The following is a 16,223-nucleotide window of genomic DNA, read 5'->3' as shown; positions in this document are numbered from 1 at the left end:
GATTAATGTTATATATTTATATATATATATATATATATATATATATATATATATATATATATATATATAGAACTATATATATATATATATAGATATATATATATATATATATATATATATATATATATATATATATATATATATATATATATATATATATGTGTGTGTGTGTGTGTGTGTGTGTGTGTGTGTGTGTGTAAATAACATCTATATATATATATATATATATATATATATATATGGTTCTACCTGACTTCACCGACACCGGAACATCAGCTCACCTCGACTATTTTGCAGAAGCTAGTGCAGAAGACCCACGGGACCCAGAAGATCGACAGTGCAGAAGACCGACTACAGGATGAAAGCACTAACGCTGAGGATCTCAATGGGAAAAGGCTGTGTAAGTATCGTAGTGCACATCGCTTGTCCAAAGTGTTTTACTGCCAAACACAGTATACTGACAGGTAAGTGCAGTGAATGTTTCAGCTGTATGTGAGTTAGGTTAGTTAGCGGGTCAGGTTATTAACATTGATTGTGTTTCCGGGATAAGTCAGTTAGGGTTACTGCCACCAAGTGTCAGTGACGGACCTTAGGGTTAGGGTTTGGGTCAGGGTTGTAGGTAGTTGTGTATGTGAGGTTTAGTGTGGGTTTGCAGGATTTTGGTGTGCTTGTTGTGTATGTGGTTTTGGATGGGGAATGTGTTTTGTTTGTTGATTGTGGTCAGTTCGTATCCAAGGTTTCATGTTGCCACATTCACCATTAGAATAAGTCATGGTAAACCATATATATATATATATATATATATATATATATATATATATATATATATATGCATATACATATGTGTGTGTGTTTGTGTATATATATATATATATATATATATATATATATATATTTATATATCTATTTTTTTTTTTTTTTTTTTATTATTTACCGGGATAGTCCATTTGGAAGAGCCCATTTTCAATGGAGTCCTGGGGAGAAAAGCTCCATAAGACATTATACAAATTTAGACAAATCATTAAAAATCTGTAATACAGTATACAGTTTACAGATGAAAACAACATTTCACTAAATATTTACAAAACCTGTCAGAAAGTATTTTCAAAATACCTTAGTTTATACAGTGGAGAATATAAAAGTAGAAGTGAAAGGAGCCTTGCATAGGTATCAAATGAGAGTTATAGCAGGGGTAGAGAGGAGGGGATAGGAAGAGATTAAGTGTAAAGTAAGAAGGGAGAGAATGGTAAGAAGTGGCATATGAGGGGTAAAATGTGATGAGAGGAAGGGAGGGTATGGGGTGAGCTAGTTTGGTCAGAGGAAGGAGCAGGATGAAGAGTGAGAGTCAGGGAATAATGTTGAGGGTAGTTATTTAGGGAGAGAGCAGAAACATTCCTAGAGGGATTTAAGGTGGGAATGAAGCAAGGTCTTAAAGGTGGAGTGGTTATTGGTGGTGCGAATGAGAGGTGGTACAGTATTCCAGAGCTGTGCTTGTGTAATTCAATCAGATTCTGGTTGTTGTTGGACCTCAAAAGTCTATCAGGTAGATGCATTTTGAGTGAAGAGGCTAGAGAGGGGCAGAGAAATGGACGGAAGATAAGATTGTGGGCATGAGAGAGTTGGATATAAGTAAGATGATTGGGAAGCTCTAGCCAATTGAGTTTGTGGAGGGCATTGTATTGGTGGCCGGAGGATTTTATAACCAGTGGCAAACTTGGATATTTTATTGTAACAGGAAGAGAGTTTAGCCTTTATGCAAGCTTGAAGGTTAGTAAGAAGTGGGGCACCGTATAGGAGGGAAGGAATGAGGTATGTAGTAGAGAGAACAAACTTAGCAGAAGGAGTGAGGAAGCGTTTGTGGCGGTAAAGCATATTGAGTTTCTGGTGAGTTTTTTTAATATTCATTTGTAGGTGGATATCAAACTTAAAATGTTCATCAATGAGAACACCTAAGGGTTTGGTATGGGATACTATTTCGAGAGAAATATTGTTTTGGATAGTAATAGTAAAAGAGTTCTTGTCAATAATGGTGTTTTTAGAGGGAGTAAATATCATAAGTTTAGTTTTTGATGCATTGAGTGCCAAGTGATTGTTTAACATCCAGCGCTCAGTGGAAGATAAGGCCTCTTGGGTTAATTTTAGGAGGGAGGAGATGGAGCTGGCAGAATAGATGATTGTAGCATCATCTACAAATTGGATAAGGTTAGCCTTTGGGATAGACAGATGGAAGTTATTTATGAAAATGTTGAACAGTAAGGGGCCTATTATGGAACCCTGGGGTACATCTGTGGGGGTGATAAGAAAGCAGGAGGTGGCTTTTTTTTTCCATTTGACAGCTTGTTGTCTGTCAGAGAGGTAACTAGTGAACCAGTTGATAGAAGAGATGGATATATTAAGATTCGAGAGTTTGGATAGAAGAAGGTTATGAGAGATAGTATCAAAGGCCTTGGATAAGTCCAGAAGGAGGGTGGAGACTAGACAGCCAGAATCGTGGGCTTTATTGACAGTTTCAAGGAAGGAGAGGAGACCGGTGGTAGTACTGTGGCCAGGTCTGAAACCATGATGTGTGGGGGTGAGCAGATGGTTATCTATGAGGTAGGATAAAAGTTGTAGGTGGATACATTTTTCTAATATTTTTGAGATAGGGGATAAGATGGCAATAGGATGAAAATTGGGAATATTGTTAGTGTTGCCACCTTTGTGAAGTGGTATGATGAAGGTTTTTTTCCAGAGTTGGGGAACATAGCTTTCTTGGATTGATTGGTTTATTAGAGTGGAGATTGGGAAAGCAATGGCTTCACCAGCTATTCTTAGAAAGTAGGAAGGAAGGTCATCAGGGGCGTTAGAGCAAGGCTTCAAATTCATAAGGAGTCTTTTTACGATAGATGTAGAGATGGGTTTGATAGTGAAGTGGGGTGGGTGAGAGCTGGTTATGTAAGTAGAGGAAGGGATAGGAGAGGATGAAGATGAAGCATTGTTAGTGAAGGATGTTGTTAGTTTGGCTATGGTATCTATAAAGAAGGAATTAAATTGGGGGGCTAAGGCTAAGTCAGAGGCATTTGGGTCAGGGGAGGGATTGTCTTTCTTGCCAGGGTTGAGGAAGTTGATGATATCATTCCAGAATATTTTTGGGTTTGTCTTGTGGTTATTTTGGAGTATGGCAAAATAGGTTTTGTGATCAAACGTGATAAGTCTTTTGACTGTTACAAAGTGCTTTAAATTCGTTGAGGGAGAGGGGAGTTTTGTGTTTCTGGTAGTGTTTCCAGGCTTTGTGTCGTAGATGCATCAAGGATATGGTTTCTTTGGTTAACCAAGGGGCAGTATTACTTTTTATTCTTTTGATTTTGGAGGGGGCAAAAGTATTTAATAGGTTTAAAAATGTTGTATTGAAGTAGGTAACAGCACTATCTAAGGAGAGGGGTTTTTAGAGGGGTCCAGTTTGTGTGTTTTAGAGAGTTAGAGAATTTTTCAGGGCTGAAGTTCTTAATGGAGCATGTAGATATGTAAGTATGGGATAGATGTAAGGAGGAAGGGAGGCGAAGAGCGAAACATGGGAAACAACAGAGTCAGGTATGGTATCGCTGTCAGAAATATATTGACAGTGAGAAACTAGAATCCAGTCAAGGATGCTGCCACAGGAGCAGTCATTGGAGGGTCTAGTAATAGAGTTAATTAGTTGTGAGAAGTTGTAAAGGTTGAGGTTTAGGGAGCTTGTGGTAGTATGAATGGAGATCCAGTTAATGTTAACATCACCAAGGATTATGGTTTCACTGCAAATGTTAGAGGAGAGCCAGGAGAGGGTATCCTCAAGAATAGGGATGTTGTCTCCAGGAGGTATGTAGAGAGTGGCTATGCATATATGCTTGTGTTTGTTTATTTGAAGTATGGCCAGGGTTATATATATTGATTAATTGCAGCAAGAACCCCCATGTCAGAGATGATATACCACTCAGTCACACAACAGTAGACAAACATGGTCGTCATTAGCACTGAAAGTGGCTTTCAGCAAAATTACTTCACTGCAGTTACACTCACTGAAACTGATTTCTTACCAATGACTGGTTCTAATTTCAGCTCTAGAAATAGCCTTGATTTTTTTATTTTGTTGGTTTCCTTTGAGACTGGTACCTTCTATTTGCTATGCACTGTACATGAATGAAATCAAGTTTGTTTTCAGTTAAGGGAGGTTACATTCAAGTAAAAACCCTCTGGCCTAAAACTTATGGTTTGCTGTTTGTTGGAAAATATTCCATGAATTTTATTTCACATTTTGTGTATTTTTTTAATACACTTAGCAGACCATTGAAAATATGCAACAAACTCAGTTCAATGAAAGTGGTCAGCTACAGAACAATTTGGAAAAGGCAATGTAAGCCCTGTGATGGAGCACCCCAGCCCTATAGCAGAGTTTGTTGTAAAGTATTGTTGGCTACTTTATAAGATACAATTGACGTAACTTAAATCTAAAACATCATAATCCTGAAAGACAAAGATATCGCCCTGGCTGAAGAAAGTAGACCTAGCCAAAATGATCTCAGCCATGCTGGTTCACTTAAGGCTAGCTATTATTTACAGAAGATGAATTCATGAGATGAAGCTGAAGCATTTCTAGTAACTACTGAAGGAATTGTGGAATTTAAGGGGTAGCCAACAAGTGACTAGATCAGGCTAACTGCCCCATTTGTATGTGCAGAATCAGAACTACCACACTTTCATGGAGAGGCAAGCAAAAAGAATATCGATAAACAAATGCAACCAAAATTGTAATCTGAAGTGGTCAGACAACATCAATCAGTGTGTTCATCATTTCTACCCTTTTCATACACTTCGGCGAAGCAGGAAAGGTCTGATTCACACGGCTCACAGTTAGTTACATACTAAGGAGAACCCTGTACCCTGGGGTGTGGATCTGATGGCTTTGGAACACTTTCACTGATCCCTCTCTGCAGCATTAATGTACTGGATAACAAAGAGAAGCACAAACACGGTAGATAAAGCGATTAAATTTGTAAAAGATTTGTGCTAGCTGATTAACTTTCTCAAAGAAAGCTCAACTAACAAATATCTCAAAGAAAACCAGTAAGACTGATTAAAGGTGCAAAGAAAAAGAAACAAAGCTAGATAACCAGTGACACACCATACAACAGTCTACACATGACAATGGACATTAGTCTAGACAAACTGAAATTTTATAAATGCTTACAGTCTGCTCGTATAGCTATAAGCTGTCATGTGTAAACAATGCAGTATTATATTCATAGCTGTAAACAACACCACCCATGCACTGTACAGATGTAATAATGTTTGTGCATGTCAATTAAGGAGTTGCAGGCATACTGCTGACCTCCATGTGAGGATATAATACTGGAAGAAGAAAATAAGACTGAGCTATTTTTAATGGCTTTGTATGTAAACGTCAAAGAGTTTTAAACTAGTGATCAGTTCTCCTCCTATACATAAACAAAGAGCTGAGCAATTGTTTTGTGACAAACAAAATTCTCTCAGAGAAATAGGTGGTGCCATTACTATTTGTTATGGGTACCTACACAAAAGGATTACTTTGGAAATTGGCTCAGCTGCAAAATGTAAAGATAATTTTTTCAACCAGATCAGTAAAATGTTAGAGAGACATTTTGAGCAAACATCACTGAGAACTGCAGAAACATTGTATCTTATTTATTTAAAACAGGTGTGTAATGAGAGAGGAATGCAGTACTCTGGAGAATTGAAGCACTACATTGTACATTTTGACTCTGATTTTAATTTTGATGAAGCAGTTATAGTCAGTTTCACTGGTGACATTTTAGTACAATTTGATGTAGTAAACTGCTTTCTAAATTGAATCTAATATTTTAAATGGATTTGAGATTATCGTAAACATTGAAACTGGAGGAAAAAGATCCACAACAGCTTGGAAAGCAAGAGGCAGAAGCTGGTGGTGTTTACTGCAAAACATTAAAATAAAAATAACACTCTGCAAGTCTGTAATTATAAAGAAAGAAAATGCTACGGATGCAGAAAAGATGTAAAAAATAAGCATATTGCAGTACTGTGCAGTCACAATACAATAAAGACAATTATTGTTGTAAAATATTAAATAAATATAGAATGATGACCAAGCGTGAGAAAGAGAAACTGTTTTTCTAATGTTTTCAATAATCTTTAAAAAAACATGATTCAAAGGTGCTGTGATGTGTACACATCCATGTAGATGTTGAGGTATCTTTTAGGGATTCAGCAGCTGCCCTAACACAATGTTGTACAGTGCTCTACCATCACAATGTGCAGTATCCTGTAGGGCTAGTTTCACAGTCATCCTGAATGCTAAGGAGGCAGTTTTTGGGAGAGGCATATGCTAATTAGTCATGTGCTCTGTCACTGGAATGGCCTCCTGGAAGACATCTACATGCCAAGCAATTAAAAAAAAATGCTCAAACATATAGATCTGCACGGTTGCTACCACCACATCACAGCACTGGACATGTTAAAAGGTCATGTTCAAAAACCTACTACAACCGTGGTAGAGAGATTGGGGGTGCAGAGAGCCATCCGACACCAGGGATAGCATCATTATGGGGATCAAGGGGTAGGGGTAAAAATTACACAACCAAGATACAAAGTACCTTCATGGCATGGGAATCTCTATGGGTATTGTGGGTGGTAGGAAACACTAGACACCAGGAATTCTGCAAAAGTGTCATTACGACAATTCAACTATTAAAGTGATCAGGGGATAGGGGTACCATGGGAGAACAGACAGGTTAGGGGGACAGGGGTATGGGGACTGTAGTGTGTGTATACAATGTGCTTAAGTTTGAATGTATACTTGTGCATGTGGGAGAATGGCTGTGTGGGTGAATGCTACTGTCTGCACAAGCATAGTGGTGGGAATCAGTATTCAACAAAATGACCAGTTCCCTATAAAATTATCTACTCTTTGAAACTTCAGTAGACCTTTCAGCCTCCTTATAGTGCAATATATTTTGCAACAGTAATAGGACAGAGAAGAGAAAAGGACAAATTGTTTCCTTAAGTGGAAGGGCTCATATTCACATTAATTCAATTTACTATGTTTTCTAAAATTGATGTTACCACTGCTTATTGACAGGCATTACTCATTGAAAATTCCAAAAATGAATGTGACACAAGAATTCAGTTTGGAAAATCAACTACACGGTAATTGAGACTACTGATACCAAACAAAAATTAAAATCAAACTCCCGCCCTACCAGTTTTTGTAGGAGAAAGCTCCCTTGCTTACAACACATGCATGTGAGTGGGGTGGAGGGGTTCAACTACTGCAACCCCATACTCCATAATTCCACAACTGTGAAATAAGGGCAAATACTAAAAGAGAAAAACAAAAACTTCCCACAACATATTTGTAGTATTCAACTGCTAGAAAAATATAACTATACACCAGATTAAAACAGAAAAACAGAAATAAAACATCACTAAAAGTGAATTAAAAGGGGCATAAACAGGGCATAAACAACATAATTTCCTTAACAAAGCATACATTTAAAGTACCACTGATAACATCACATGATCCCACCTCTGGTACACACAGACGTTTGTTTATATATAACAAGCATGTATTCTGTATGAACTCTACACTACCCAGCTTTGTGAAAACAATGGAAACAACAAAAATCATGGAAACAGTATTCAAGGATTTGAATGTAATTTTGTACTGGGACTACTTGCAGTTTACCAGAAAATACAGACAGTAAACATCTCAATTGTTTACATAAAGTGCCACAAAAGTAGTTTATTTATTTATTTATTTATTGCTACATTTAGAGTTTATATTTTAATTGTGAGGAACAAAATTGCAGACACTAACAGATTCTTAATTAAAATAAAATAAAATAAAATAAAATATACAAAAACATGATAACACATCCTCTCACCATTTCCCATTGCCAACAGTTAAACACAGAACTAATTGAAAAAAAAGACAGAAAAAAGGAATACTGACTTGCATGCAGACTTATGCTTTCATGCTTTGGAAAAAAAAATAGTAAATATGTTCACAGACTTTGCATCAAGAAGATGCAAATGTGAAACAAGCATCTACTTGTTCACTCGTTTCATAACAAAGAAAAACAAAGAATAAGACATTCCGACTCTCTCCCCAGAATAGATCAGTATGTTGTGTGGTTGTGGCACAACAAAAGATTAGTGGCACTGGTGCATCATGGATCAGCCTGAGGTATGGAAAAATACATTAGAATGACACACGATTCACCTCATTGTCACAAGACAGGGCACAGCAGCATGGCAATGTATTTATGTTGCCATGGCAACAAAACATACAATTAACAGTTTTTTACTTACACTTTCAAAATTCCTGGGCTGTTTCGCCAAATCATGTAAAAATGAATGCCCTTCAAATCGCCATCTAAACATAGTGAGCCATGTGGCAATATCTTCCTTTTTCCCTCGAATTATAAGTTTCACTGCATGTACTTATAGTAATGTGTAGTGTAGTTGATGACACAAAAGAAAAGCAAGAAGTATAATATTAAAGGTCATAAATTAACAAATGTACATGGTTTCATGTTGTTAAAGGCCCATAAAAGCCTGTTGAAGCTGGTGGCAATTAAATGGCCTACCAACTTAACATGGCTTTGGACTCCATGACTTGCTGCCTTATGTGCTGATAAGCGGCAACAGTAAGCCACTGAAGTCCTCTTATGGGTATTATTTCTATCCATTCATTCTTGAAAAATAATACAAAATAGTTTACTTGTACCTTTCTCATGATTTTAAGAGGATAGAATTTAAAACAGTTTCAAGGTAAGCATTAATCAAAAAATAATGCAGAAAATAAGAAGTAGAATTTAACAAGCTACTCATATAACTATATGCTAATGCTATCTACAGCATATCACCATCACCAAAACAGAAGGAACCAAATGGCAGGAAAATAAATCAATACTTTTGAAAATGAACTATAGGTAGTGGAATAGTTTAGAATACATAAAACGTCTACAGGTACTTTCCTTTAAACCCAGATAAAATATATCTGCCTCAACCTACCTTAATTCTTAGCTCCTGGTTTTCTTTGTGAATTTCCAAGAGTTGGTGATCCTGTGATTTAATTTCTTTTGTGTCACTGTGATTACAGTGACTGGTGTTATCATGATTTTCACAACCTATGACATCTGTGGAAGGATTTATGAAGGTCTGGATGTTCTAAAATCAAAAGAAGATTATCTTTCAATGAAACTTGAAATGTTAAGTAATTTCTGACAGTTTTACTAAACAATACCTTGTAAAGTACATTGAAAACAAACACAAAACTCTTGGCATAGTTGGGTAGAAATGATTCTGAATATCCACACTTATAGCAGTGGTATTCATCAAAATATGGTAGATGTTACATAAAATATAATCATTGGCAGGATGTTAAGGTTGGTAGCTGCTGTACAAATGTTGAATTGAATGAAAATTGACAAGAAATTACAAGGTGCAGCTGTCACTTATGGCTTTGCCACAAACAAAATGTTTCTGCAGCCTTACAGTACAAGATTTACATCATAACATTGAAGCCTGCAAAATTAATTTCTTAGAAACTGAACCCATACTAAAAAAAACTGCACTACACAGTGAAAATGTGCAGCTTCATTAAAACTACAAAAAGGAAGCGTATCCCATGTGAGGTCTTCCACACCCTCCAAAGCAAAAAACACAGCATCCATGGGACCTGATGGTGTCCCAATTAAACCCACAGCTAGGACAGCTGTTTAATCATAGTCTTACCTCTGGATCACCCAGGAGTGGCGCACTGCAACTGTGGTCCCACTTCACATGGAAATTACCGCCCATTAGCTTGACAAGCCTTATCTGCAAAGCCATGGAGAGGATCATAATGGACCTCATAAATAAAGACATAGGGAATTTGCAGACTTTGGATCCATCCCAGTTTGGCTTTGTCAAAGGCAGATCATGCCTTCTAAACTTGGTTGACTTTTTCAAACAGTCACCAAAGCCATTGATGAGGAAAGGCAGTCCATACAGCCTACCTCGATCTATACAATACCCGGTATCATTGAAAAACTCATCAGCTTAAATGTTAACCCATACATCACAAGATGGGTTGCAAACTGGCTGAGTGACAGAACCCACAGGGTCAGAGTTGCTGGCACCATGTCAGACTCAAAGCCTGTCACAAGTGGTGTACCACAGGGCTCAGTCCTGGGCCCACTCTTGTTTGGCATCTACTTTTCCCAAGTACAAGCAAACACAGGAGGGTTATGGCTGACAAAGTTTGCAGATGACTGCAAACATAGTAGAAAACACATCTGACACAGATATCCTTCAGAAGGGTCTCACAGAAACGGATAACTGGTGCCAGAGCCATGGCCTAAAGTTAAATTCCAAAAATGCATAGTCAAGGTTACTAGCTACCAAATAGGTGGCAATCCACTGAGCACAGAAGAAGTTATCAGGGACCTGGGGACCCAGGTTGATAGTAGTCTGTCATTCGACACCCATGTAGCTAAAGTAGTTAGGAAGACCTTCTACATTGCCCACCTTATCATGAAGGGATTCTCATCTAGATCAAGGGAGGTCATAGTCTCCCTATACTCATCACTCATCAGACCAATGATTGAATGTATCTGACCCGACACTTGCAGCAGCTGGAGAGGCCACAAAAGTTCCTCACCAAAAGGATAAAGGGTCTCAAACATCTGTCCTATGCTGCCCGACTGAAAGAACTCCAGCTCTATTCAGTCGCACAACTTGCTCTCAGAGGTGACCTTTGCCTAACATACAACAGATTTGATGAATATGCTTCACCTCAAAAATCTAGATCAGTCACAAGAGGGAGATTCATCACCCAAAGACTCCCTATGCTGTGGAATAAAACCTTGTTCAAGAGAAATCTTGACCAATGGATGGGAGATCGCAGATATACCCCAGGGATTACCTCAGTGTCACTGCTCAACAGAGGCACAGCAAAATAATGGGTATAGTTCCCCATACTAAAGGGGTGGTGTAAGCCACAAAACTATGGGCTAGGCTTGTAAATGCCCTCGGGCAGATAGCCTAGTATGAACCTATGAACCTATGAACCTTACTTATATACTGACTCTTAAGTTGTACAACAATAGAGTGGAAGCATAGATAACTGAAACTTTACCTCATACTTTGGCTGCAGAACACTGAATGATAAAATAGTGAAACAAAACAACAGCCACAGTTCAAGTCTCAGTTCTGGTACACCAGACCACTCCACACATAAAAATATTTTAAGGATTGGTGACTCCATGGTGAGATACACAAATTATCCACTCACTAGGCCTGTACACCAGATCACTCCACAAACAAAAAGTTGTTTAGGGATTGGTGACTCCATAGTGAGATAAACAGATTATCCACTCACTTGGCCTGTACATCAGACCACTCCACAAACAAAAATATTTTAAGGATTGGTGACTCCATAGTGAGATAAACAGATACTCACTAGGCCTGAAAAAGACAGGGTGGCAGTGAGTTGTATTTCAGGTGCCACAATCTCAACTATCTGAAGTGTCCTTAGGCCCTTTGTACTATAGAAATATAACTATGACATGGCAGTTGCAGATGTGTGGAGAAAAAATTCCTGAGGGAAGTGCACAGGAGCATATCTGATGTTTCTGTGCATGATACAAATGTGAGTGAGACCCTGATACTGAACATAACCCTTTTCTCTGTGACTGATGCATAGGTACAAAGAGAAGATGATTGGTTTCAACAACTGGCAAACTAAGTTGTGTCATTCTAAGGGAATCCAGTATATTTCCAAATGGAAAAGGATGTCTGACAGTCCTAATTGCTTTAGAAAGTATGGTCTCCAACTGTTGTTCAATGGCTTTGCTAGCCACATAATGCATTTTTTTTTGGATAAGTGCAGTTAATTAAGATTCTAAAGTAGCAAACATTTCACTATCAAATAAGATCAAATTAAGGTGGCTCTGCTCAATGCCAGAAGTCAAACAAGTTGCCTAACCTTGAGGCACTCTTGTGTTTGGAAGGCAAACATATATGTGTAATCAATGAAATCTGCTTTAAATACCCAGAAATCACTACCTCCATACCTGAGTTTAATGCTTACCACACCCTCATACCCAATGGCAGCTGCATTTGCATATCCATACTTTTCAGAGATCGTATAACCTCCAGTCAAATCCCCCAAAGAGTCACAGACAGAATTTAGAAAGTTCCAAATCACACTAGACAAAATCAACCAACATTTCAAATTACAGGACCCCTTCCATGACTCCAGAAGTCCATGTCATGTTTCTAAATGTCATGGATGAACTCCCTGTAAATAAAAACTCTTATCATTGTGGGAGACTTAATTACCCATCAGCTGACTGAAGTAGCTTCACCAGCATAGGATAAGCTCAGAAGTTGTTAGAGCTAATAAATAAATATTCAGTGGACTAGATAGTGTATAGCATTCAGGTGACTGACAGAAGGCGTTTATACAGTGTTACATGGATTCTAAAGTGGGAGGAGTTTCTGAGCCACATGGTCTGATAACATGTTGAAATGTTTAATTCTCATTATTTTTTTATTTTTATTATGTTTTGTTAAACATGTTGCTGTTTATATAGTGCTTATTGTGGAAGGAAGGGGCATTATTAATAATTGTTTGTTTCCCTGCTTATACATAGATGATCCTTTCTGGGCAACTGTGTGAAAAGGGACATGATGTGAATGATCTGGGCTGAAGTGAAAAAAATGAAGGGTTTTGAACTTAATTATTAGAATCCAATGGTCCCTTTAAGATTGGTTATTAGAAATAGGAAGTGAGGCAGGGGAGGTAGTGTCTAGTCATACCTCTCAACTGTACAGATTTTCGCAGAATGTCCAGATTTTTGGCTCATATTTTTGGCCCGTTCCTCTTTTTTTCCTGGCAAATCACTGGGATGATCTCAGGATTGAAGTCACTAAATAATGACATACATTTGAGTTTCAGATTTCAAATCCTTCAGAAAATGTATATTAAAACAGATTCTGTTACTCTAGCAACTTTCTAAGTTTATAAGAGCAATATTTAAAATACATCCTTATTTGTACCCTCATTTTGTCAAGCTTTGTCCAGATTTTTTTGCATTAACAGGTTGAGAGGTATGTGTCTAGTTTTAAGCTATTTTCATCAGGGCACCTGAGCACCCATGTATACTTCTGGTATAACTACATCAACAGCTCTACAGAATGTCTTGCCTCAAGGCTATGGATGTAGATTCATACACAACAAAGGGTCTGGGGGGACCCAGCCCAGGGAGGGAGCAGAAGGAAAGGACTGAGGCAGGGAAATATGAATATGGGAGAGGGAACAGAGATGTAATTTAAGTTCAGAATTGAGACATGGAATATGGAGGGGGTTGTCATACAAATAATGGGCTTGGATACATGCAATGGAAGACTCTCAGCAGATATTATGATGCTGTACGAAGTAAAGCTTAAGTGAAAAGAGGCAATACAAATGAGTGGAAGGAGTGGAAGGATGTGGGAGGTGGTAGAATGTAGTGCAGTGACAGTACAGAAAAAGTGAGGGTCATTGTTATGGTTAGAAAAGGCTGGGAACAATAGAGAAGTTAAAGACAGGGAAAGCAGATATGCAATTGTAGGGTTAGGTATCAAAGATCAAGACTGGTACTTGGGGACAATTTATGGCCCCAGTAATGACTGTCTGGGTATTTTAAATATTATGTTTTATGATTGTTGGCTAGAGTCTATGCATTTTGTGACAAAGAGATCATCAGTGGATATTTTTATTTGGTTGTCAACTGGGAAATGGAAATTCAGCTGCAGAGAGCAAGGTATGCAGGCATTGAAGGTGGTAACACAAAGGATGATGTAGGAGGGTTGGACTGATATATGACACTGGACACAGGAAGTTTTTAGTTTATGCTTTTTCAAGAAGTGAGGAAATGCAGACTAGATGAGAAGAGTCGAAGTGGCATAGGTAGTGTTGAATTAGAAGAACAGTGTTAATCAAATCATTCATGTGCTTGTTTTAACAGCAAATACTGAATGGGAGAAGGTTTGTAGAAGAAAATGGAGATGGAAGTCAGGATTATGCACAGCCTCAGAGGAAAGGAGAGCGGGACTGATTAAAGGGAATGGAATTTGTGGAGGTTAATGATTTTGAGGAGGGAGCTAATGTTAGCTTATAAAAATGGTGAAATGCTTTGAAATGTGCTTTTAAAGGTCATTTTATGGAGATGAAAGCTATTGGAGATGAGAGGAGTAAAACTGATTAAGAACTGGGAAAAGGACTTGAGAGTATTATAGACAGAGTGATAAAATGATGGAAGTGGACCATTGTTTAACAGGACAAATGAGAATGTGGATGGAAAAAATATAATTGAGTATAGCTGAATTGGGATCTGCAACTCTTAGCAAAGGCTGCTCAGTGTACAAGATTTTAATGGTGTATGGGTGATAAATTGGCAACATTGTTAATAGCTTGGGTTAAAGATAGGCAGTTGAAGTCAGTGGTGGTTAGGATGCAGGATAATGATGGGGGGTATTGGTTTATGATATAACGGATATTTTTTTGAGGATTCTTCAATAAGTTATATTCATCACAAAGAGAACTTCAGATATGGTACAGAGGAGGGGATGCTATTTGTTTGGAAAGGGGAGAAGCTAACAGCAATGGAGGCCACCTTATTAGATGAAGATATTTAAGTTTCTGAAGTTAGGGATGCAATAGATAAATTGAAATTGAGGAAATCACCAGGATTTGATGGGCCCACAGCAGAGTTTTATACAATTTTTAAGAACATATTTGCACCAATACTGGCTCAGGTGCTTAATGATGGGTCAGAGTGGGAGTTTTACTGGATTCATTCACCAAATCCTGGTGGTATTATTACATAAGACAGGAAATCATATCCTGCCAGGGAACTATAGACCAATTTTTTTGATCAATGTAGATGCAGATTCTGGCTAGCATCTTGGCCAAGAGGATTCACCAATATTTGCCAAGCACCATGTTCAATCATAGTCTCACATCAGGCTTTGTGCACACTGAATATTTGCCAAGCACAATGTTCAATCATAGTCTCCCAACAGGCTTTGTGCCCACTGAATGGCACACAGCAGCTATCATCCCACTTCACAAAGGGGGAGCCACCACTGATCCCAGGAACTATTGCCCTATTAGCTGACGAGCCTGGTCTCATAAACAAAGACATTGGTAACCTCCAAACTCTGGACCCCACCCAGTTCGGGTTTGTGAAAGGCAGATCATACTTCCTGAACCTGGTCAACTTCTTTGAGGCAGTCACCAAAGCTGGAGACGAGGGTAAGGTGGTTCACACAGGATATCCTGACCTCGACAAGGCTTTCAACACCATCCCCCATTCTGGAATGATAGCTGAACTCACTAAACTAGGTATAAATCCCTACATCACAAGATGGGTTGCAAATTGGCTCACTGACAGAACCCACACTGTAAAAGTTGCAAACTCCAAATCTGACTTCAAACCAGTGACAAGTGGAGTACCACAGAATTCAGTCCTGGGACCTCTCCTGTTTGGTATCTACTTCTCTGAAGTACAGGCTAACACAGAAGGCCTTTGGCTAATGAAATTCGCAGATGACTGCAAACTAGGAGCCATAGTTGAGTCCCCAAATGATGTGGGCATCCTACAGAAGGGCCTCGCTGAGACAGATGCCTGGTGACAGAGCCATGGCCTCAAGCTCAATGCCAGAAAGTGCATTGTCATCCCCTTTGGTAGAAACTCTGTACCCATGAACTACCACATAGGCGGCAGTCTACTCAAAGCCAAATGTGTGATAAGAGACCTGGGGACCCAGGAGGACAGTAGTCTCTCCTTTGATAATCACGTCACCAGAGTAGTCAGGAAATCCTTCTACGTGGCACACCTCATCACAAAAGGTTTCTCATCCAGGAAAAAAGAGGTCATTGTTCCCCTCTACTCGACACTCATTAGACCCTCATTAGACCCATTATAGAGTACAGCACCCCTTTTGAAATGTACCTCACAAGACATTTGCAGTAGTTGGAAAGGCCACAGAAGTACCTCACAAAGGATTACTGGCATCAAACAGATGCCCTACACTGACCATCTCAAAAAACTCCAGCTTTACTCCGTAGCATATCGCCTACTCCGAGGTGATCTCTGCCTAACATATAAAGCTATGTCAAACCCAGAGCTGCTGGACATGATACACCTAATGAAATCCCA

General features: G+C 38.6%; 1 protein-coding gene across 2 annotated transcripts in view; it reads right to left on the bottom strand.

The window, feature by feature from the left end:
* The window catches only part of CCDC68 (coiled-coil domain containing 68), a 1,130,692-nt gene that overhangs the window by 651,588 nt on the left and 462,881 nt on the right, over positions 1-16,223 (bottom strand). For both annotated transcript variants that reach the window (XM_044075050.1, XM_044075059.1), the window contains one exon: positions 9,046-9,201. In XM_044075050.1, coding sequence (XP_043930985.1) covers positions 9,046-9,201 — 156 coding nt within the window. The remainder of the gene's footprint in view (positions 1-9,045; positions 9,202-16,223) is intronic.

This window comes from Protopterus annectens, chromosome 1.part1 (assembly GCF_019279795.1).
Source record: "Protopterus annectens isolate FY-2018-M chromosome 1.part1, PAN1.0, whole genome shotgun sequence".
In the NCBI taxonomy this organism is placed as follows: domain Eukaryota; kingdom Metazoa; phylum Chordata; order Ceratodontiformes; family Protopteridae; genus Protopterus; species Protopterus annectens.
Note: the sequence above shows the minus strand (reverse complement) of the source record. Positions and strands in the feature narration are given on the sequence as shown.